General features: G+C 39.6%; 1 protein-coding gene across 1 annotated transcript in view; it reads left to right on the top strand.

Moving 5' to 3' along the window:
- Positions 1 to 24,815, top strand: part of USP38 (ubiquitin specific peptidase 38) — a 44,611-nt gene extending 19,796 nt beyond the window's left edge. The window contains exon 10 of the mRNA XM_083833637.1: positions 23 to 24,815. Within this exon, the coding sequence (XP_083689763.1) occupies positions 23 to 184 (162 nt within the window). The 3' untranslated portion in view covers positions 185 to 24,815. The remainder of the gene's footprint in view (positions 1 to 22) is intronic.

The following is a 24,815-nucleotide window of genomic DNA, read 5'->3' as shown; positions in this document are numbered from 1 at the left end:
AGTCCATTTTCTTTCATTTCAGGAGCAAGAGCTTAGTGCTCGAACACAAGCACTTCAAGCTGCTTCAGCCTCGTGCTCTTTCCGTCCCAATGGATTTGATGACAACGATCCCCCGGGAAGCTGTGGACCAGCAGGTGGAGGAGGAGGGGGTGGGTTCAGTACTGTTGGTAGATTAGTCTTTTGACTACGAAGAAGACCTGGAATACACTGGTTCCGAAGCAGCCCGGTAATGCTGAGGACAATTAAAATTCTGGAACGTTGTCATATATTGTACCAAGTTTTGAGACTTGATTCTTGTTCAAAAGCAAATGTTGGGGTTTTTTTGCTTGTGTTTTATTTGAAATAAATAAGCGCATAATGGAAAAAAACTACCTCTTAAAAATTCAGTTGCTTTTATGGTAAGAAACACTTGCCCAAAAGTCTAAGTGGAGATTTTTAAGTAGTTTTTAATGACACTGCATTAAACTCAACAAGTGCATGTACATCATTTTCTATTATCCTTATCCACTGAATGAGCAAAGTTCCTTTTGACTCTGATGGTGTTGCTTTATGTGGAAATGATTTTGGATGGGTTATACTGCATACATAGTTTCCCACCCCACCTTATTAACAAATCTGATACCTTTATGATTTGTAAATATGATGCAATCTTATAATGAAGGCAATAACTTAAGATGTGACATGCTACAATACTTTAAAAAATACTCATTTCCAGCATAAATGTAAAGAAGAAAAACATATAAATATTTGTTAAGATGTTTTCCAAAAGTGCATGTTCTGTAGGAACAATGTTTTTAAATAGAAGTTAACTTTGTAGTGTTTCTAATTTTTTGAGAATTTTAAAATTATTTCAGGGAATATATCTGCTGTGTATTTGAAAGAAAGAGATTCTGTATGTGCCTTGCAGTACTGTAACTTAAAAACAACTTTCTGAGGCTGCAGAAAAGGGACAATATGTTAGTCAATTTTTTTCAGTATTAGAAATCAATCTGGGTTTAGAAAGTTATTAGGCTTCCAGAAATTTAAAAAAAAAAAAAAAAAAAATCTGGTAGTTTGAAATGCAGTAAGTTTTTTCCATTATTTTTGATTCAAAAGGCTAAACCTAGTGACTTAATTGGTTAAGATGGTCGTATTTATTGAGCTATACTTCTGAAATAGCAGGAATGCTACCTGTATTGATCCTTGCTGAGGATCTGTGCTTCTAAGAGTCCTTTCAAGTTTGGCCTTCTGATTTTGCTTATAGAGAAATTTCTGGTGAGTTCAGGTTTTAAGTGTATGCAGAAGACCAAAATGGCATTGTCTATGGAGCAATGTTTGCGGGCTTGTTCTGTTAGTCTTGGCAGAAACAGAAGCTTTGTTTTTAATGTGCAATGAGGATAACAGAAGTAATGGAATTACACTGAATATGGTGATAAATTCTTAACTTGAATAATCTTATAGTGAAGTGTAAATTTATTTAAAGTATTTTTACAAGATTCTGCACTGTTTTGCTGTGTTTTTATATTAAGTGACAAAGCGTATCCTTAAAAAGCATGCAAACCTGGCAGGTGTTAGCTTAACTGTATAATTTTTTTCAGAAAATGCCTTTAAAAAGCATTAAATGAGTTTAAAACAAATTGTTCATATAATATCGAATATTTGGATTTTAGTCCATAGTAAGGTATCTTAGCTTGCAAACTATTTTTATATTATCACTAAAACTGTGTTACTTGCTCTGCTATAGGTTCATGTTACTGCTCAAGAAGGCTAGGGCAGGTCACCTTAATTTTTTTAGTAGGTTTCAAGCTCTGACTGTAGTACCTCAGCTTTGACCTGTGCTTTCATTGCTGCCTCAGTTGTAGGTCTCTAAATCAGGGGATTCAGCTGCAGAAATGGGGGATGTTATGAGACCAGTGTGAGGAATGTTCTCATTCAGTTTGGGTGAGGTTGTCTTGAAAGCTCGCTCTGTCTTATAATTCTGTAGCTTTCAGTCCAAGAAGGTTTTTTTAATTTCCTTTTGGGTTTCTTTGCCGGTTGGCTCTGGCTTCAAAATGTTCTTATGACAGGTAAATTGTTTTGCTCTTCCAAATTATGGAAACGACACTATAAAAAGCTGTCTATTTGTGTTACAGTGGGAGCATTTTCTCTCTACTTATCACTTTACTGTTCATTTTAAGACACTAGAAGTTAAAAGCAGGAGCAAGTGTTTTTACTCTATATGAAATCAGTTTTGTAAAGGTCAATCTCGTTTTTACGTTCTCAAAGCAAAAATGCAAATTATGTATCCCACCTAAAAAAAAAGTGTGGTATGACTCTTGTATACCTATTGTACTATATCTACTTCATGAGCTCTTAGAAGGCTTTCTATGCTCTTGTTGGCCTATTCTAACTTAGATGTTAAATATGGCAACTTTGTCAGAGGAATGCCATAGGGTTGGATCTCCTTAAGTGTAAAATGATGGTGTCTGAAACTGAAAATCTCCTTTTTTACTTGACTTCTGTTGATGCAGTTACTTTGGTTTTACAGATAGATTTTTAAACTCAAAATACCTATTTGCAAGTCTGCCCGTTGACCTGACAACCCTCGTAGGCAGATGGATACCTTAATGTGGAAGGTTTCAATAAAGCTAGTGAAAGTGGAGTGTTTCTCACTTTGAACTGTACAGATTTTCATTGTTTACAGTAATGGCACTGCATGTTCTGGACATTGTTCTTTCATTCTATGTACATATGGTACTTCAGTTTGTCTGTGACTGAATGCTGGATGGTTTGTTTATTGACCTTTATGGCTCCATTCTTAATTTGCTTTCCATCTGAGATGAATAAGTAGAAAGATACAAAATACATAATGCTATTTCTGAAGCATACTTTTTGTTGTTTCCTTTCTTGAAGGATATACTATTGTACCAAACTCAAGGATGGTATGTCTTTTAAAAATCATATTTCCTTATACTAAGAGATTGTGTTTTGGTCTTTGTTTTAATGGTCAGTGAAGTTGTATCAACTTTCTTCCATGCAGTTCATTTTCTATAGTTTTTCATGTGGAACTTTATAGTGGATTCCTGTGAGTGTCACCAGCATAATAAGTGATTACAATATCTGTGAATCTGTTTATTCAGAATGAGGAGAGAAAAGCTTTATTTGGATAGCTAAAAGAATCACAACTTATGGCCAGCTCTTGTTATTTTTTTCCCCCCTTGTTTGCCTACTCAGGAAAGTTAGATATCTCGTGTCCTCTGGAAGTTTGATTTCATGGGTAAGCCTTTTCTTTTTTTAACTCTGTATCAGTAAAAATTGTTTATGAAGTAAGGATACTTGTTAATACAAATAATAAGCGAAGAGTAGAAGCACTGTGGACCAAATGTTTCTTAGAACAAAAGCAAGTATAGACTTTGTGTGAATAAGTCTTAGATTGGAAATTTCCTAATTGCTGGGACTAATTCTGGAACAGCCTTACAGGCAGAGACCTGCTTTGAAGGAAGAGCCAAGTATATCTGTGTAAGAAATGAAATGCAAAGCAGTGTCTGAATAGTAGGCAACTAGACTTGATAAACCAGAGGCCCCTAGAGCTTTTTTCTTCTCTTGGCCTTCCGGTCTTGATGTTACCAATTCTGCTTTTAAGGCTCAGAGTAGAGGCAAGTGTAAACTAAGGGAATACTGAAGCACAGCATAACAGTAGGAATGAAAAAGGTTGAGTGCTTAATGTTGGCTGTACTTGGTTTCTGATAAAGTGGAATGAGGCATAAAAGTGAAGTAATAGAAAGTGGAGTCTAGGCAGGCCTGTGATCCAGAGATGTGTTCAGTTTCTAATGCAAGATTGATTATCCTGGTAATAGCCTACAGTAGGATGTAATGGGTTGTAGCACTTGATGGCCTCAGTAGGCTGTGATCAAATGTAAAATTAGTAATATTATTGCACTTCTTCAATGAGTGAAGAAAAGATCTATGATATAAACAAGAAGTTGGAATAGATAAACTTTAAAGCTTTCGTGTTCTTTACAGATGGTTGTCATATGTACACCTTAAACTAAATTTGTAGCTAGAGTATAATGCTTTAAAAATCATATAGGTATCAGGTCAAATATAACAGTTAAGAACCAAAAATAGTGGGAAGCTACTTGGGGCTTCTGTAAAACGTGAAGCTTATTGGGACTTCAGAACTAATGAGTACCCATGTTTCAGCAAGTGATTCAAAGGGACTTGGCCCTTGAGCTGAGCTCCAGCTGTGACCTATGTGTCAGCTGTGATGTGATGCACCACTGGATTACCACACATAGCTTTATTTTTTTACAATGCGTGCTCCCTCCCATTTCACTCTTACTTTTGCTTGAATGAAAGTATCAAAGGGAAAACAAACTCAGCCAGAGTGAAGCACAGGTAATAAAGAACTCTTTTAAATACAAGCTCCTGCTTTCTTAGTTCAAACAGAATTATTTCTAAGTTTGGATTCTAAGCAAGTATGTGGGTTCAGGTTATGCAGTTCTTATTCGTTTTTTTTTCCCAGTGCAAGTAATAAGATGTAGTGGATTATTAGGAACCAGTTGTGCTGGAATCAGACGTGTCAAAACACACAGTCTGCTGCTGCTCTCTGGTTGAGCAGCACGCTACCACATGGTGTGAAACACTGGCCTGGCAGCTGGGTGTTTGCCTCAGACACCAAGGGGAAGAGCAGCTGCTCTTTGCCTTGCTGGTGGCCACTTGGGACCTTCACCGTCCTCTCTGCACTCTGAGCAGCCAGAGGCAGCCAGCCCTATGGCACTCCCTCAGTGTGCCTGAGGGGCTAGGCCTGTCCTCGGGCCTGCAGCAGGAGGAGCCTGAGGTGGGGCTGTACTGCGTGTCCTGTCCCCAGCCCCCTCAGGGACACCTCCACACATGGAGCAGGTAAATCAGGACCCTGTCCTTGCTGACAGGCTGGCACTTGCGGGGAGCAGCCCCCAGGGTTGGAGTAGCTGTACATGGAGGTGGCGTGTGGGAAGTGAGGCAGCAGCAGTGAGGGAGAAGTGTTTTAGCCTGGCCCCAGCACTACCACACTACCAAAAAGGAAGGATGGCTCCTAACTAATTTAGCAGTCGCATATGTTTTGATGACAGTTTCACAAGTATCTGCCATAACATTGTAACTTCAGTGTAATTTCACCAAAGGGTAGATACTGTCAATAGTGTGTTGTTATCTGAGCCTAATCCTTCTACAGTTTATATATAATGCTTATATATTCTGTGTGGACATTTTATTATGTATATAAGAACAGACACTGAAAAATGATTAAAGATGAAAAAATATTTTCAAGTACTTATCAATGGCACAAAACCCTTTTTCCTGCTCCCAGGTGGATTTTGTGCACCCCCTGAGCTGCATGCACCTGAACTTAGAGACTACAGCTCCAAGCTGTAGTCTTAAAATGTCTTTTAATTTGATGTGAACAGGCATCAAAATTGACCTGATCATAATAATTTCTTTTAGTCTGTGAGCATAGGCTCCTGTCATTACATTACACTGCTTGACCATGTTTTTGATTTGGCTTTATTCTGAGCTAAAAAATTTGATGCAAGGCCTGTTAACAGTTTCACAATCTATTTTCCTGCAGTGTGCATTAAATGACGTAAAAAGAGGTGTCAGTCTTAAGTGCTTTGCAGAGATGCCAAGCCATTCCAGTTCTGAGGAGAGGGCATCTCCCTCGCCAGACAAAGGACAGTGTTAGTACTTGGCTTTAAAGGTTAGTATCATTTTTCAACTGACTCATTCGTTTTCAAGTGTACTCTAAAGAATTGCAGTACTTAACGATTAACTTCATAAAAGAACGTTATTTAATTTTCTTGCTGTTTTTCGTGTTTTCCCTGCTGAACTGCAATGTATGTCTTGGGTTTATTTTCATAGTGTGCCTGTTCTTAAATTTTGTTGTAAATTGGCACAAATATTTAATGCTATTTCTTATCCATTTAAGAAATGGATGGGGCAAATGAAAGTTTTATTGTACATGTATTGGGTTGTGTAAACAAGTCAGAATGTTTTTTTAGTGTCTCAGAGGGTATCTCAAAGTATCTTAATTTTTCATGGGTTTCAATTGAGAGCAAAGATCGATGTTCTAGTAAATTTTAAGTGGCACTTTTTTCTAGAATGGTAAATCTATAAATCTCAGCTTGAAGAAGCACACAAATACGGAAAACAAGTAAAAAGTGGACAGGTCCTATTAATCCTATTTTTGGGTACACTTGTGTGATGCCAGGAGTTGGACTCGATGATCCTTATGGGTCCCTTCCAACTTGGGATATTATATGATTCTATGAAGCCAAACAGATCCGGAGAAACAGGTACTGGCATTAGCTGAATTTCACATGTATTTCAGTTGCAATGATATAACCATGTTTCATTTGAGTTGTCTTAATGCATGTTAGCAATGCATACTATGCTTGTCCTATTTGAGGAAAGGGTCAGCCTTTGTATTTTTTCAGGCGGTATCAACATGTAACACAAACCATTATTGTTAAGTACTTGTTGAATTGAGATCAAACATCACTTGTAGCTGAACTCCAACTGAGGACAAACTGTAGGTTGCACTGGTTTGTGTTCTTCATGGAGAGGAAGAACAAACTAAACTTGGGAGGAGGCTTTTTTGGCTTGTGGGTTTTTCATTAGGTGTCTGCCAGAATTGTTCATTGGGTCAAGAACATCATCTAAATCTGCAGATATGTTTAAATCATTTTCCACTTGAGCATTTACTGAAGAGCATTATTATTGGCTGAAATGCAGCAGTTCTCAATGAAGATCAAAACTACGGCACAAATGTTTAGGCTGCCTATAAAGACAAAGTTTAGAGACTGCTTTCAACTTCTTCTGTATTTCTCCTCAAGTTTCCTGAGACTGCAAGTTGAAAGCAAGTTTTGTTTTTTTTTTCTTAACTGAAAGAATACCTAGGAAACTCAAACAATTAACAGGCCAGTTAATAGTCTGTAAATTACTCCTGGGTGGTGAATTGTGTGGGAAGGAAGGGAAAGGTTTGGGCTACCCTTGCAATGCTTATTATGAAGCTGAGTCTCCTCTAGTTGGCTGCCCACACCTCCCTCTGGCATTAGAAACACATGCCTTTATGTGGTCTCAAGATGAAGCTTGGTACTGGTGTGTGAGGATAAAATCGTGGGAACCTCCCCTTCATGCAAGACCGATTCAGGCTAATTGAAGAATTATCCTTGACCTGAGCTGTCTCAGTTTTGCTTTGAGTAACTTGAATCTGCTACCTGCTAAGGTAAAGGACAGATCAAGCTTTAATGTAACAAAGGACCTAATTGTAATTTAAAAAAAAAATGGCTTCAGTAGGAATTGCTAGTTTTTCGCTGAGCTGCAAAATCCCGGGGCTCCAAGGTGTGTTGTATTGATGAAACAATGGAAACAGCAGCTACGCAGAATTCACTGGGGAAAGGAGTTGGCCATAGTATTGAGAGGAACTATGGGGATGATTTCATCATTTGGGTTTGTCATCTGTATTCCACATTTGGCAATTGATGTGAGTAAAGGCATGTGTGAGGATAATAAGCAATTTGAGGAAGTGGAATAGAAAGCAAACAGTAGTTAAGTTCTTCAAAGCAGTTATTAGCCTTTCTGAGGAAGTAAGATCTGTTCCTGAAATGGGGATCCAAGGTCCTGTCAGTATGACCCTACATGACAGCCTACAAGAGCACATGTACTGCTCCTATGGTCTCACAGGGTGTGTTAAGAGATGGAAGGCATATATGGAAAGACTGCAACATTTTTAGTACACTTGGTCTGAGATGTACCCTCTGTTCATGTGCCACAGACATTAGTGTACTCATAGGTAAAGATGATTTTCTTTGACCACAGGCTTGGAGGAACACTTTTTGGAACTTCGGATTTTCCTGGATATTAATCTAATACAGTTAATACATAGTGATCAGTCTTTCTTCTCCAGTTGTGAATGATTAATGAGGCTACAAGTTGAAACAAACATCAAGTAAGATTGTAACTGGTCATTTGACAAGGCTGCTTTGGAACTCAGCTCATCTCCTTAATCTCTCTCTCTTGGTGCTATGGATCTGTTGAGCTGGGTAGACCGGGACGAACTGAAGAGCCGCAACTCTTTCACATTCCCCAGCCCACGCTATGGGAATGGGCATAAATCTCCAGCTTTGGAGAGGATTTGATGAAAGGAAAACAACCAAATGATTTTTAAAAAGGGGAGGGAGAAGCTGGAAAGAAGCGTAAGCAAGAGTTTCAGAGAGTGTGGGTATGCAAAGTTGTGGATTTCCTACTCTTTGAGACCAAAGAGAAGATGTTTAAGCAAAAACTTAACAACTTCAGATGTCCTGTATACATTAAAAAAAAAAAAAACACGTGGGAAAAATGTGTAGCAGCCATTTGGTCAAGTTAATTGTGACCTTACTTGTACTTTCATCATTATTTGAGCCAAACTAATGCCTTGCCTTCTGTCCATCTGCACTCTGCATTCAAGCAAATTTGTTTGGATAAAAGTAAGTATTTTGGGGTTTGTCTTAATCTCTCTTGGAAATAGCTACAGATTTTTTTTCCAAGCAACTCTTCTGCCTGAATATGCTACCCATTTTTTAAAGGATGATGTGTACTCTTAAGTGGAAAGGTGTGTGTAATACAAATTACTCAAATCCAGTGTATTATATAAGAGGAAGGCTGACAAATGGTGAACAAAACACTGGTAGAAAGATTGAAATTTTGCCGAGAGGGTAAATGACCTTGTCTTCAAATCCTTCTGAATCCCAGCATTCTTCGGATGATTATTCAATCTTGTTAGGTCCTAGTGATCGGTTGTTGCTCTTTACTCCCTTACGCATTTAAGTACTGTCATGGAAAACTGAGGGAGTGCAGCCAGAGACTTCCTGCATAAGAGAAATGGCATAATCACCGAACGGTGATATTACGACAGCTTCATCAGTGGTGTTCGGTAATGTTTTTTTGTTTTTTAGCAGTTGGGCCATGTACGTCAGGTAACTCTAATCTTAATCTACCTCAAACAATATCTGGGTGAATAAGTTACAATACTTCAGAAATGCTTCCTGTTAGGATTCCATCAGTGATCACTTCACTCTTCCCATCCCCTCCTCGTTTCCCTTCCAGCTGCCTTGTCTTCTCCTATGCTAAACTCTGCAGGATGCAGACTATGCTGCATGTGTGTAGGTACAGGGCTGTGCATAATGGTGTTTCATTCTCGGTTAGCTTTTAAAGGTTATTGTAAGGAATAAACTTAATTCCTGAATGTATCTGAAACACGGGATAACAGAAATGGAATTAAAAGGAACTCGTGTATCTGTATAACCTGACGTGACTTTGTGTAAAACCTGTGTTTTGCATGTGAAAATTCAGGCAAGTGGCAGTGAAAGTAAGAACAGGTTTGTGTTTCTTTAGCCCTTTAAGAGCTCCTGCTAAAAAAAATCTGTAAGCCCACTGGTAGAAGGAAGTAATGTAGTGGTAGGTATGCTTTGGGTATTTGTAGGGAATTGCATTATTAAGAGGTTCTCACAAAGGCCAATCACTTCTCCCTTTTATGCAAAGTCTTGTGGTTGCAGGTGCTTGAACCATCAATGCTTTAGTGCCAAATTAAGTATTTTGTGTTTGGCTGTAAGTAATACTGAACCACAGGGCAGTGCAATTGTTCTACTGCTGGTGTGGCTAAGTGCTGGCTGTAGAGAATGCCAAATAATGGGTTGTCTTATTCAGAGGGAGCCATGGGCACCAGTGTGTAGGATAACAGAGAACTTAAATTAATTTTCTTCACCTGGAAGTCACAACGAACTATGTGATGCCACTTAACGTAGTGTCTGACCACCAAGTGAAGCTTGCTAAGTGTGTGCAGGGTATGAGAAGTGACGATGATAGCTATTCTGTGACTTCCAAATGTACCACTATACCACTATTTTTCAGGGCACAGGAGCTCTTGAAATCTAACTTCAGTTGTTAGTTGCACACAAACCTGTGCATACTGGTATAGTATGTGAAGAATAGGAAGGAGAACTTACAGTTAAAACTACCCTGATCTGAGTATTTGTGCAATTTTTTGCAGATGTTTCTACACCCCTTTGTAATTGGGATACATGATGCGATATTATTTTTGAAGTAATTATGTGTTTATCCAGTAGAGAGCACTAATGATACTACTATCTTTTAGATGACATTGCAATAAAAGTATTCAGTGTTCTGTGCTTTGGAGCACTTGCTGGGATTCAGACTGAAGCTTTTTCTAATGTAGTGCATGGCTGAAACTCTGCTAAGTAGTCACAGAGGAAGGCATGTAAAAACAGTCTGCTGGAACTCCTATACTATTAGGAACTATTACTGTTAACTATATACTATTACAGCTCAAAAATGTAGCAGTACTCAAGTGTCTCCTTTGCGTGAAGGTTAACTTCGAAGTCAGCCAGCATCCTCCTTTGGCTCACAGCAGACTGAGTCAGGATAAACAGGTGGTGGTTGATGTAGAAGGCATCTTAAAGGCCTTGGGGAAGTCAATGGTATAAACACGGTGGCCTTTATTGCCTCTTTGCAGGTGAGACCTTCTACACTGATGTGGCAAAAAAGGCTTTTTTTATTAATAATGTTTTGGTGGCTCATTTCATTCAGAGGCAGGACAGCTGAGCTGGACATGAGATAGCTTACTGAAGTTAAAATGTTGGTCTTGATGTGTGATGTAGCATGAGAAAGAGACCAAGTTATCTTAGAGATGTCAAATGGGGTTTGTGGCCAGAAGTTTAAAAATAACAATCCCTTTACTTAGTTTGTGAGAAGGCTAGATGGAGTCAGTGAGAGAATGTAAGCACAGACCCATAATAATGGCTTCAAAATAACTTTGGAAGAGTATCTTAAATTCATGTCTTGAGTAAAACCTCTCGCCATGCAGTGCAACTGAATTTGTTGTAATAGCTCAGTGCTTGTGTTACCTTAGTTTCAGAGCATGAAGATGCTGCCCAGAGGAGAAGGTGTAAGAATTTTCCCTTAGGGTAATAAAATAATTTTAATTACATAACCAGTATAAATTAATCTTCTTAAATGTACAGGCAATGTGAAACAATCATGCTGGGAGAAGTATGAGTTACAGGAGTTCATTCAGTCTTGAATGAATTTAAGAATAACTGTCTGGAGGCAATATCTTTATTACCTTATTTTTAAGGACTTACAGAAAAAAGCAACAGCCGTGCTATGGAGCTGCGCATGGAGTCTTAATGTTACCTCTGGGCTTGTTGTATTCACTGATGTGTGGTTTGAACTCTGAGACTGCAGTATTATCTCAGAAACAATTTCTAATTTTGTTTGCTGCTTCTAATAGAGGAGACTGTGTTGAACATATGGGGGAAAAGGATCTGAGCGTGACTAAGATACCATCTTCTGTAAATCAGGGCTAACGTGCGCATTTCATTGCTCAAGTGGGAAAAATTTGTTACAAAAGATTGATTCAAAATTCTTAATTGTAAGCCATTTCTAGCTATAGCTGGTATACTGCTCTTGGGAACTGGGCAGCTAGCATGTGTCATTCCAGTACACCTTCAACAAAACATGGGCTGATTGTTACACATTGAGAAAAACGACATGTTTCTATGTTAAAGTCAACTTGGTATGCGAAGTCTGCTCAGGTAAATCTGCTCAGAAGAATTTTAGAGTTCACTAAATGAAGTGTACTTTTAGGAAGGTGGTCATAGCTGTTGCTGAGATGGATTTGCTTTGTGTATTGCTTTTTGACAAAGTGAATGCGATTTAACACAGCTATCACACCAGTTAATGCTTTTTTTCTGCTTATATTTGTCCATTGGTCCTCAAATCTACCATCTGGTAACAATCTGCATTAAAATACTGGCCTGCCTGAAATTAATGGGAGTCCTGCCATGGACTTCAGTAAGTCCAGGATTTCACCCTGGTCTTCATCTTGCATGACTATTGCTATTTAGGGTGTGGCAAATAAGCTATATTCTGAACTTTGATTTATGTGAGCATTTGCTGAGCAGATGTTAGGGAGCTAAACTTGTTCGTTTCAATCCATCTCTCTTATAGCAAGTGAAAAAAGGAGGCCAAATTGGTCTCAGGTGTGGTTCTGTTCACATGGGATGCTTACAGTGGTTATGCTCTGTGATGAGTCAGAAACGTCAGGCTGCATTTAAGAAACCATAGCTATAAACTAAACAAGTATTTATTACTTGTGTTGGGAGCTAGTTGCCCAAGCCAACACTCATGCCATGTGAGTGGCTTGGGGAAGGGGTGGGCAGAGGCAGGGTTAACAGAGCGGGGGCTTCCTTTGTGTGCTCTGCTTCCAGGTCAGCTGCTGATGTGGTGGGCTTCCTTCTCCAAGTCTTGGCCTCTCTCTGAAGTGGGGTTACCGCCTCTGCACCTGTGGCAGGGACAAGGCTTTCATATGTACAAAGCACTTGAGTTTGTATTTCCCAGGAGAAGTGTTGGTCTGCAGATACAAAACATTAGCCCTTACTCATTAGCTTAAAAGCACAGTAAGGAAAAACCCCCTTGCCCATCTCTACTTCTATCAGCTGCAAAATACTTGTGCTCTTCGGTTCAGTAACTCTTCGGTTCAGTAACCCTGGGAGGAGGGGTTGGAAATCCAGCTTACGATGGAGATGAAATAAGAACACAACTGGCACATCTTTGCCAGAACCCACTGCAGCTCCCACAGTGGGAGTAACTCCCACAGTTATGTCTGGTGCTCACCACCTCCCACTGAGCCTGGTATTTTCCCACTGCATTGTTTTTACTGATAGCTTCTGTTGAATAATAACAAGAATCTCTGAAAGGGTGGAAGAGATTAACGCTCTTTATAATTGATTAAAGAAGTGTTAGCGTGCAGCCACTGAAGACTGTGTAGCCTGTATGATAAAGGCACCTCATGGTTTTATCTTTTCTTTACTAAAAATGCTGAGTATTTGATACCAGTGTTCAGATACAGGACCTTTCCTGTTTTCAATCTCTTTTGGGGAGGAGTGGTAAATGAGGGCAGAAGACTGCCAGAGATAATTACTAAAATACCCAGCTCATAGATGTAGTCACGAGACTAAGCTGTACAGGATTTCATGTATAAAAACACAGAATAATTAGCCGTAATAGCAAGGGAACAAAGCAGTTATAGATGAATAAGAATATCCTTTTTTCAAGGAAGCCTAGTATGTGACAAACATTGTTTAAATACTATTGCTGCTTAGCTGGGAATTGACATAACAGCAATGAACAAAAACCAAGATAGATTGCTTGCTGGAGAAGTGTGCTTGAGAGAGCTTGCCTGCTATGTTACATCTCCCACTGAAGAGATGCTGTCAGCCCACGGCGTTCAGACCCACGAGACCCCCCCGCACACTGTTCTGTGAGTGCAAAAGAGCCGCAATAATAAATGTTTCCATCTGCTTCTGGTTAGGAGTTTGTCTCATCCTATCCTCCACAGTGATCCATGCACTTGAGACAGCCAGGCATGATTATTTCCATTAGCAAGGACCAAGATCACACCCTGCACAGCCCCATCTGGTCCAAACCTGCTGCGGATCGCCTGCTGAGCAGCACAGGTCACTGTAAGATGATCACACTCACATCCCATATGCTGACCGGGTCCCTGTTGCGTACGTTGGCTGTCTTTCGAGCCCCAGCACTCTGAGGATGCTCGTCCTTCTGCGAGTGTGGTTTTCTGTAGCAGTTGTTTCACTCTGGCTGCTGAACTGTGCAGCAAACATGAGATTTGCGTATAGGAGCCAGAGCATGTGTGAAGATTGGACCTTGGCTTTGGAACTGTGTGTCAAAAGAAGAATGAATGACCAAGAGCCTTTGAACATTCAGTGTGAAACCTTAAACTCATCCAGTGAGCTTCCCTCAGTTGCCCTGTTTCTGTTTCCCTCCCCTCAAGCCTGATCACCTAAGTCAGGTAATTTACGCCTACCTACTGGAAGTAAGGGGAGATGATTGATGGTGTTGTTTTTAGCTCTTGCAAGGTGCTCGGAGGCTGTGGTGGTGGTTGCCAAGAGAACCGAAGCCTACAAACACCTGCAGAATTTGGTCATGCCTCAACTGTTTGTGAATTCTCTGGGAAGATTAAACACATGGGAATAAAGCTACTTGCTACATCATCTCATTCCTCAGTCTATTTAATATTTGATTAATGCACAGATAGGAAGTCGGTGAATGCTCAATTTAATAAGCAGTTTCAAATTTGGGGCTAAAAATGCACTTCACATAGTTGTTTGACTGGGGCTGGGGGAGTGCCTCGTGAGCTCCTTTTTTTCTTTTCATAAACTTGGCAGGACACGGACGCATACTGCAATGTCTGACCAATACAGTGTTAAATATAGATTTAAGTATATCTTTAGTTTTTGGTGTGTAAAATCATGGTACTGGCGAAGTCAGTAACAAATAGTTCTTAGCATTGTAGTAACTGTGTTTTTAAGTACAAACTTTTTTTTTAAGCAGGGAAAGTTTAGAGTAGCATGCTAGTACTTGTATTAAGTTTTCTAAATTCCACCATGTATCTTTTGGTATGTTCCTCAGTCCCTTTACTGTGGACTCGTGGAGATCATTTGGAAGGTATTTCTACACAGTCTTTATCTGTACCCTGTCTCTATCCCATCACATTCTCAGAAACAAACCATGAGGGGTAGGGTTTGCATGCTGTCGAGAACCCACTCCTGTTTCAGAAGAGATGAGTCTATCAGTACATAATAAAAAAAAAATAGTTCTTGCCACTTTAAAGATAATTCATATTTCAAGTATAAGTCTTTAAAATATGTTATCAGTACTAAATGTAATAAAAGGGACAACCCTTTCTGCAGCTTGAGTGTTGAGCGGCACAGTGGAGAGTAACTGTGTATAGGAACTGCTTAGACTAACCCCAGTTAAACATCTGACTAATTGATGCTGTTAATGATTCCTAAGCCCACAAATGTGTCCTAGAGTCTTAAGATTAAGTTGCAGAAATGCATGTGCCAAATAAGCAACTCGTAGCTATCAGAAGAGGGTGATCTCTTGCCTTTCTTACCTTGAGCTGCCTTTGGTGCTCATGATTGCATTTGAAGTCAATTTAAAGCACTCAAATGCCTTTATATTCTGCTGAATGTTCCCACAGATATTCTGGCTTTCTTTCAAAACAGTGTGGGGTGGGGTTTTGGCTTTTTTGCTGCTGTTTTCTTGTATTTTTTTATAACTTTTGCTGGGATCGTGAATTGCATCAACCTACTCTGCAACAGGACAAGTGCTGGTGTCAGCACAGGGAAGGGGATGAACTGCACATCTGGGGAGTGAAAAAAATGGGTTGAGAAAAAGGTATTGTGGAAGGGAAATGGGATGCCTTCTGTTCCTTCCAGGCTGGGCATATTAATTTGGCTCAAATTGTTATCACCATGTCCTTCTGCGGACTATAGACATTGCTTCCAGAAAGCTAAAGGTGTGTGTGGAAGAGTGGGGAAGTGTCCTGCCTGTTAAATGAAGGATACAAAATCCTGTTACCTCATTCAAAAAGGAGATTGGCATGTCTTCGTCTCATGCTAATGTGTGAAGATGTTAAAACTTGCACTAGCAGACAGAAGGTACTATGATAATATTAAGAATGGAGCTGCAGTGATCTTGATTTATTAATGTCACCGGTGGAATTCGAGCCGATTAATCAAGATGAGACTTCGTCATGCTTAGTACTTCTACACAAATAGGCCATAAATCAATCAGTCATCAATTACATCTCAGTGCAAGTTACGTTGTCTTCTCGAATCCCCCATGGGCATAAAATATTGTTTTGATCTGTGTTCTTTTTTAATAAGAAAAGTCACGTCTACCATTTAATTTCTTTTTTAGGACTTCTGTCAGAAGGGTAGGTATGATAATAGTTCTGTCTTGGGGGGGGGAGGGAAGTATTGGAACACCCTAGATAGTGTCCTAAGCCTTCCAGTATTCTTCCAGGAGCTGGAAGAAAAAAACACAAAAGGAGGTATTTTTCATGGTTGTCAGGTGAAGAATGCAAAATGGATGTCTGTTTGGCTAGCACAATGTGAGGAGCAACGTGACAAAGGGTGGCTTCGGATTTTCTTAATTTTTTTTCTGTGTAGAACAGGAACCACCATTTCTCTGCGCCTTGCGTTGCGGAAATAGCAAACAAAAGAGGAAGCACCCAGTTAGAAATGATTGGATCAAAATTTCCCTTCCCTATGTCAAACAGATACATGGGGGATGGGTTGGGACTAGAGGAAAAAGGCTGCAAGAAGACAGCTGCAGATTTACAAGAAGCTGTAGTCCAGTAATGCTATGGCTAAATGCATTGGCACTAATGAAAACAAAACTATACCTGGTAAGGGATAGAGGATGTGACAGTAGACTTAAAATTAGTTTATAAAAAGGCAAAAAAAAATGCAAGCTAACACTACCCCAAGGGAAAGATTGCCCAGGGGGCTTTTGTATCATAATTTTTAATACCTCAAGGCAAGTCAGTGAGAAAACTGTTCACATGAACGCATGAAGGGTGGATTGGCAGCGTTCTTTCCAAAATATTATTTTTGGGCTGCTCATCTCTTGTGCCTGGTGACGTGGCTTCAGGGAAGGAGAGCGTACATTTGTATAGCATGCACGTTCCTGAAACCGTACTGAGCACTGGAGGCTTCTTTATACAGTAACCCAATAACCACAAACAAACAAACCCCCCTATGCTGCTAATAAGGCCAGTGTCCTGTAGGCACTGGTGGTTTTTCTGTGAAAATCTGTGAGCATTACAAGCTCTTTAAGCTATTTCCTTTACTTGGGCACTTCAGTGTGCCTGGCTGTCAGCTATCTAGGTAGTAGAAATGCTTGGGTTGCTTGCTCATAGTTGGACTGAAATGCCTTACCGCACTCTGAATCAGCTCTGGAAAGTCAAGCCATTTTGCTGTGGTGCTCAGTCTTACTCCGTAGGGTCTACCTCAAGGCCTTTTGCAGCCCTTCAGCATTGTAGGCTTTTATACCACACATTCACCCTTGCCTGATTCCCAGCTTCTCACGGCATTTTTTAGAAACTGTGTGCTCAGAATATTTTTTGGGGTTTGTCATTTCCTCTTTTCCAAATACTTCAGGAGATGAGAATGAACATCTCACTATAATATATTTAAAGCTTAAAATGGGAGCAAGGCAACTGTAGCCAGGAGAGGTATAAAGCTAATGTAAAGATGGCAGCTTAGACTGTAAACTTGGTGTGGGAATTGAGTTCATCTGGGCTCCCAGGGAAAGGAGAAAAGACATGGTATGGATCAAATTAGAGAAGGAAGGAATTAACTGTTGAGAAGGAGGCTGGTTACATGGAGCTCCTGGAACAGAACCCAACGTCACCTTGCGTAAACTCCTTGGGAAAGCTGCCTGTGACAGTTGTACACCCCTGGCTATGCATGGTGAAGGCAGGAAGAATTACCAAAAAAAAAAAAAGGCCATAATATGTTAAGAGAACAAGCATATTTTGTAACTCTTATAAATTTCTTTTTTTTAACACTTCATAAAATAACTTGTGAGTGGTTAGTATGGGCTTAAAAAAAGCCTTTTGTCAACAGGACTGAGCTGATCCCCTTTTTATTTTGGGTGTTTACAGTAAGACTACACACAACAGTTTGAAATTACTGTAACCAGTAACCATAAAATAGAAAGTGGGAGCATGATGAGAATAAAATACTTTACCACCTCTGTAGCCACTGGAAGGGTTGTAGGGGGGGAGGGAGTGATGAATGGTCTTTTGAGAAGATCTAGAAACTGAAATGGCTACAATACGTTCCCAGGCTTGACCTTAGAGAAGAATGTAGGTGAACTATTTTTAGTGCCCATATCAAAGTAATTGCATGTCAGTGAGTAACACTGACTTAAAGAGTTGATTAGAAGTAGTTTCTGCGTACCTGGTAGTAATTTGGATCCGTTGTTTTTGCAGGACTGGATTATATATTGCCAAACAAAAATATGCTGTTAAGTAAGTTGTGTAAATGAAATGTGGCCCATTAAACAAGGCATAACATCTTCTACTTGGTGAAAACCCGGCCAATGAGCCATATAACAAAAGGCTCTAGGATTGCTTCAAGATAAGCATAGTCTACTGAGAGCACCAGTAAACACACTCTTTGATCATCTGGTTATCATAATTGTCTTATTGTCTGTTAGATGAGGAACTTAATAACAAATGGCTGAAGGTTTTCTTAGGCTTCCATAACAGGTTTTTTTAATTCTTTCTTTAGTGAGACATTCAAGAGAAAAGACTGGGGGGTGTGGGGAAAAAAAGAGTACCAGAAGTACAAAATTAGTCTTATCTTTCAGAAGTCTCCTACCTGTTTGGAACAATTTCTATTCTAAGACATGGCACCCATAACATTTAACTCAAAATCCATTCTCAGGGCAATGGCAGGGGGTGGTTAGGGCTGCACAGACCCCTCCCTTGGCAGCTCTGCTGGAAAGACCCATGCTGCTGGGGACCAGAAGAAAGGCACCTCCAACCGAGTACAGATACAGCTACAAAAAGCTGACTTTGTTTGCCTGAGAGCTGTAAAACCAAACATACTTACTTGTGTCTGCAGTTCTTACCGGGCAGCTAGAAGCAACACACAAGCGAGCATGCAAGTAGAAATCTAAAAGCTTTGCCAACGGTCGTGCCATTTCTCTACAAACCTCTGAGAAAAAACCATACTAAAGCCTCAGTGATCAATCTAAGCAAGGTAGGAGTTATTTGGCTGGAGCTGCTGAGTTAGACCTGAGGTCGATTGTGGTAAAGCCTACATCGCACGACGAAACAGGAGAGAAGTTACTGTACACACCCAATATCCCTGGGAAACTTAGATCAAGTGACCTGACCAAAATTGCGTAGCTGTTGGTTAAACTGGTAGTTGTGCTCTCAGCATTATGTCAACTGTCCCATGAAGAATAAAAGGGAAAGTGTAAATTGCCTATATAATGCCTAGTCGGTAATGAGTTATTTAGAAAAGAATTGCAATAAAAAGGGCCCTGGTGTGGGTGTAAAGGATGGACCTTTGAAGTCTGACTGCGATTGTAAGTTATGCATGCTTGTGGTCTGTGGAATCTTTTCTATCTAACATGTTTCCAAATTTCAATTTTTTAAAGACAGCTATATTTAATTTTAGAAGGAAGCTGTTCTGAATGCTTAAGTACTTATGTCACTCTCCTCATTCAAAATGGGATATTAAAGAAATAATAATGTAGGAGAGTCAGGTTGGACTGCTGGGCTTTTGGGTCCAGCCTTTGTGAACTTGAATCAAGTGACCACATGGTGAAGCAAGCTAGAAAGGTAGGATTCCAGCTAAGTCCTGAGCAAACCAGCTATCTACATATAAGCTGCTTTTCCTTCTCCTCAGTCTAGAACAGGGAATTGAATTTATTCCTGTATGACATATAAGTGCAGACAGATATGTATAGAACTTCATATCTAACCAGTTGGATTTACAGAAATTGAGAATTGAAATTATTTTAAAATCTTGATCTCCAAATGTTTTAACAAAACTTCACTACTGAAGTTACTAGATTTCTTTTGTCTATCTGGTAGATGCTCTGAGGGCTGAACTTCTGTTGAAAGCTTTGGGATTTTATGGTACTTACGCGTGTTGCAACCTCCAGAGTTGTTCTGCTATACAGGAGGAGGAGGAAATCTTGTCTGGTTCGGAGGGGAACTCACTGCCCTAGTGAGCTATTAAATAGTGAAGAAAATTTTATCTCATTACAGGGAGTTCTGTAAATCTACCAGTGATGGAAGTACTGTAGCGATGGCAAATAGATGGAGAAAAAATAGAGATGCGTTTCAGTAAACTTTTATTTATTGTAACAGCTTTGCTCACAGAAACACATTTGGCCAAGCCACAATTGTCCTGTTGACCTAAAACTCTAATATTTCTTATTATTAACCTTGTGTTCACTAGTTTACAATGTGACTAGTTACACTTTCCTTCTTTGGAGAAAAGAAAAATGCCTTTGAGAATGCCTCTTACCTAGGCTCGCATTTGTTGGATGCCATCGCTGAGAAGACCATTGCGAAATGGAGCATGGATGAGGAAGATCACTTCATTCAAGGTTAAAGTAAGGGGATAGCAAAAGGCATGCAACTATAGGTGTGCTTTGAGTTGTATTTCTGCTGTCTTCAGAAACCATAAATAGAAAGGAAGTTCAAGAAATGAGCATTTCTTACTAACAGAACTTCAAGACAGCATGTTTCTCTTATGTAAGCAACATGTTTTCCATAAATTGTTTCAAGCTGTACAAATGTGTTTGCCAATCCTCAAAGCAATCATTTGCAGCCAGTTTTTTTGGATGATAATAAGATTAATGATAAAATAACACTGAAAACAATTTTAAAATAACCTTGGGGATTTAACATAAATCCATAAAAACAAGGAAATTCTGAGGTAAGGCAGCCAGAGTGTATTTAACTTAGTCCTGTTTTGCTTCCCAACTGCAACACGTAGGTTTGTTCATTAGGAGTAAAGGGTTTAAGGCCACTTGATAAAAGTACAAACCATACATGCACTGAAAGAGCTGTAAGCACAGCAATATACAGAGGATGTTGGGTTTACCTTAATTATAAGTGGCTTTATCTGTGTGTTAGCATGGCTAAATAGTATTAAGGAAAATAGTATGTATTTTATTTCCTCTGCTTATTTTTTAATACTTCGTGACTAACATTTTATCTAGCGGTCATCCACTTTTTCTGATGCCCAAATTTATCATGTAATAGTGATTACTGTAGCTAGACTTCAGTTTTCCTGAAATGAAAGGTATTAATCGTTGTATAATACATCACATTGATAGGTTTAATCTTACCTTCAAACTATTATCTTTGTGTCGGTGTAACATCTTGATATACAAACATTTGCAATAATTACTGTGCTAGTAGTGGTTATACCTTTTCAAAATAAAGTATACTAATAATTTCAAACAACTTAGTTTATATAAAGGAACAAGAGAGAATGCCCACAGAAAAACTAAACTGATACTGAAATAAGTCTGTATAGTGGAGCTAATAATACTCACTTTGCATAGGCTTTGTACTGGTTGCTTTTGAAAACACAGGTTTTATGCTGAGTTTCTTAAGCTTATGAAAGATGTAAACAAGGAAAATTCAACTATGTAATTGTACTGACAATAAGAGGATTTATCAGCAGCCTAGAAACTTTAAATGTACTGCCTAGACCTGCAACTTGATCTGAAGGAGCAGTTATTAGCAGTACTAGGTTAAAAACCTTCCTGCTGCAGAAAAGCCTTTTGAGGGCTGGTGTGCTTGTTGCAGAGTGAGTCTCTGAAGAGTTGCATTATGAAGTTCTGGCAAGTCTCTACTGGACATGTGCAAAGTGCAGTTATTTCAGACGTTTGCTATAGCACTACAGCACTAAATTTTACTTGATTTTCAAAGGATAATCCCTTAACCATCACCTATATCCCTAACCCCAAATTTCTAGTCCTTGCTCAAAGCTACATCTAGGCTAGAGTTTTCATATGTGAGATTTAGAATCAGGACAACAGCATCTTTCTTCTCAGCTGTGTTCTTTGAAATTGGTAGGTTTTATGGTAGAAAAATTTATTTGTAAAAAGTCTGAAGCCTGATGGGATGAAAGAAGTCAAGTCAGAGAGTTCAAAGTGTAAGATTACAGACAATACAAAAAAACAGAGGATCTTCTAATGAGAAGGCTTGGGCAGCTAACATAATAATGATCCTACTATATTACTCTGTAATTAGGTAATTTCCTTCTGAGATGGCCAAGAAATAAATCCTATAAACACAAGCTTATATGACAGCAGTGACAAGATAATATCATATCTCACAGAAGTCATTGCCTGAAATCCAAAGATGTAAAATGTGTAGAAATACAAAATAACTTCACGGATATCGTAACCTTCTGAAGCAGGCAGCAGCTGAGGCAGAATCTCCTATCAGTAGACCAGCCAAAGCAAAATCCAGCATGACTGGATGACCATCAGGGGCTGGGTGTTTAAACACCTGAGTTACAGAAATGGGAGATGTATTCATCCTTTTCACGCTCCAAGGACACAGACATCTCTTGGAAACTATGGGCTGGAGCATGTTATTTCAGAAGAAAGTACTTACTAGCAGGGAGTAACCCTGCATTTTGATTGCCAAATGCTTTCCGCTGTAAAAAAAAAAAAAAAATGTCCTTTGACCTTTCTGGGAAAGCTGTGGTTCTCCCTTTGTGTATGGGAAGCCTTGGAAAGTTGTGCAGAGACAGCTCCTTGGAGCAAGAGAGGTGTCTTTTTCTGCCTGCTTCTGCTCAGCTCTGGCTGAGACATCGTTTCATGTAAGTTTCACTTGCATCCTTTCTAAAATGGTAGAATCAAAGGCTCAGTTTTAACCACGGAGGACAACCTGGCTGGGCAGTTCACAGCTGAGAAGGAGAAAGGTCTTTTGCCACCTCTCCCTTTCTTTCCACTACTGGCTATACTCGTCCGATGGTTCAGTTTGTGCCAACACTGGCGCCCTTATGCTGTGCCCAAATTCACTAATCTGGCAGAAACCTACTGCTCTGACAAGAGCATCACCAGGGAATGAGCTGATTCAGTTCAAGGCAAGATTCAGTATGGGGGAAAGCCAGTGTGAGGACAGGACTGGCGTCGTGTGGCTAGGAGGATGGAGGAGAAGGAGCAGCTATTCAGGGAAGAGCAAATCCTCCTTTTCAGTGCTGCCTTGGTTCAGCTCATCCATTTGGGAAGTGGTGATCCCAGGCTAGACCAAAACAAAAGCATTTATTCTGTTCTGAGCTGAGGAAATAAGCATCTTCTCAAGGGAGATGGGTAGAGAGAGCCAGCCTGGATGTCCTTGACAATTTATTCTCCTCCATCGCCTACATTAGTCCTGCTGTTCAATTATATTGCGGTGGTGCATATCAGAATCCACCCCTGTTCTTGATGGTGCCTTATTACTGGGTCTTCAAACATAAAACCAACAGGAAATAGCATTCAGAACTCAGATCATTAGATGAAATATATTTAGGAAGTGCTGAAATGCTTGAAAATGCAGCTCTCAGTGTTGTGAGCATCCTAATTTAGTCCTCTTCTCTTGTGTGCATTATGGTACCTTCAAGGGTGCGAGCTCATCATTATCTTTCCTGCCACTTCCCTTCATCTTGCAGTGAATGAAAATAGCAGAAAGTGTTATAAAGAAGAAATTAAAGATTCTGTGTAGGCTTTGGATGCTGGGTAATAAGTAGGTCAGTAGCCAAATTAAAAAACCTAAATATCTTACTGTTCAAAGAGCGTGCTATCTGTCATTTCTGTACTTAAATGCAGACTTTGGTGTAAAAAAAATAGCTTTTAACCATAAAACTAAAGATACTATCTCAATACTTACATGGAAGGCGGCTGGACAACAGTTGTACAGGCAACCTAAATTCTGGTAATACCTGACTTCAGCAGAGCTTGATTTTGCCATCTTAATTGTGTGCGTGGGGCCTGTCCAATTGTTTGTATGTCATTAACATTAAAGAAATGAATAACCATTCACAAGACCTTTCCTATGCGCATTGTGTTCTTTAGTCCATAAGGATTAACTTCTTTCTAGGCAAAGCTTCAAAAAGGAAAATTACGTACTATTAAAATAACTCATTTTAGAGCTTCATATTTTCACTTAGATCTTAATCAAGCTATTATTGTTATTAAAATATTCTGAAGTGAATTCAGATTTCATAAATATGGATTTTTTTTTGGAGCTGCTTTTGCGTGCAGAGCAAGTTAGAAATGAGCACACAGCCTCTAATGAGACTTATTAGTTCCCATAGCAGTTGCTTATAGTTTCTTCAGTGACTCAGCTGGAGACCCTGGTGCTCTCTGAAGCGTTTGCCACATTTATTTCCCCGACATCTCATAAAATCCTGATTGCAAGAGTCTCTTGCTAAGTCTTCTATGTACAATTTTATCAAGATCGTCAAAAAGGTACATTAGAAATCCAAATTAAATTGGCAAAGCAAAATGAAGTAGCTTGGGATAAAACTCCTAGTGCCTGCTTACGTCCCCTTTTGCTATGGTTAAGTATTGCAGCATTTTCTCTACAAGGGCAGATTTTTCCTTTCTTGCATATTTATTTTTGTTGTTAATTTAAAACCTTTTTATATGTTTACCTAGGTTTCTAGTACATCTGCTTCTTTTTAAACTGAGCTCTGTAATAGCCATCACCTGTGTCCTTATAAATGCAGAAATTCTCTGCTCTTTGCTTGCTTTCCTCCTTCAGTGCGTTGCTGAGTCTGTCCCATTTGGCTTTTCTCTGTTCTGCACTGACTGCCTTCCATTTTTCTTCTCCTTTAACCAGTCTTTTTTGGTTAGTACAGTGAGTAAAACGCGCGCGATCCTGACCTCTTCCCTCTAGGAGACTGCAGCGAGTCTGTAAGCTGCAGCAGCGTTAGAAAGATGCGATCGAAGAGCGATGTGACGTGGCTTTGGGATGTTTGGTAGCTTGTGGCTGCCCGCAGAGCAGTGTCTGGTGCCAGTGCAAAGCAGGGAAGCCTAAAGCTGTTTTTGGTTTTCCCATACACCCTCTGAACCTGAAGTAAGTGACTCCTGATTTATAGGGACGTGAAGAGGAATGGAAATGGGCCAGCAGCTGAGAGCTCCTCTTGCTGAGATGGGTACGTGTGCGCCAGTTGGCTATGGGGTTTCTTTTGGCAAGGACTCCTGCAACTGCAGAGTTGCTGAATACATCTTATGCACTGAAATAAGGTCTTTTAAAAAACTGTGGAACTAGCTTGTTGGAATTGCTGTCATGTTTAAAAACGCCAGGGATAACGACAGGATCTATGCAATACCAGTTTTGCTGCCTGAACATAAAGTAACCATAGAGGATAGTTGAGGAAAAGGATCGCTATGCTAATAAAAAATGCTGATTTTGGCTG

This window comes from Anser anser (genome assembly GCF_964211835.1).
Source record: "Anser anser genome assembly, chromosome: 4".
NCBI classification, from domain to species: domain Eukaryota; kingdom Metazoa; phylum Chordata; class Aves; order Anseriformes; family Anatidae; genus Anser; species Anser anser.
This window is presented reverse-complemented; position numbering and strand designations above follow the sequence as displayed.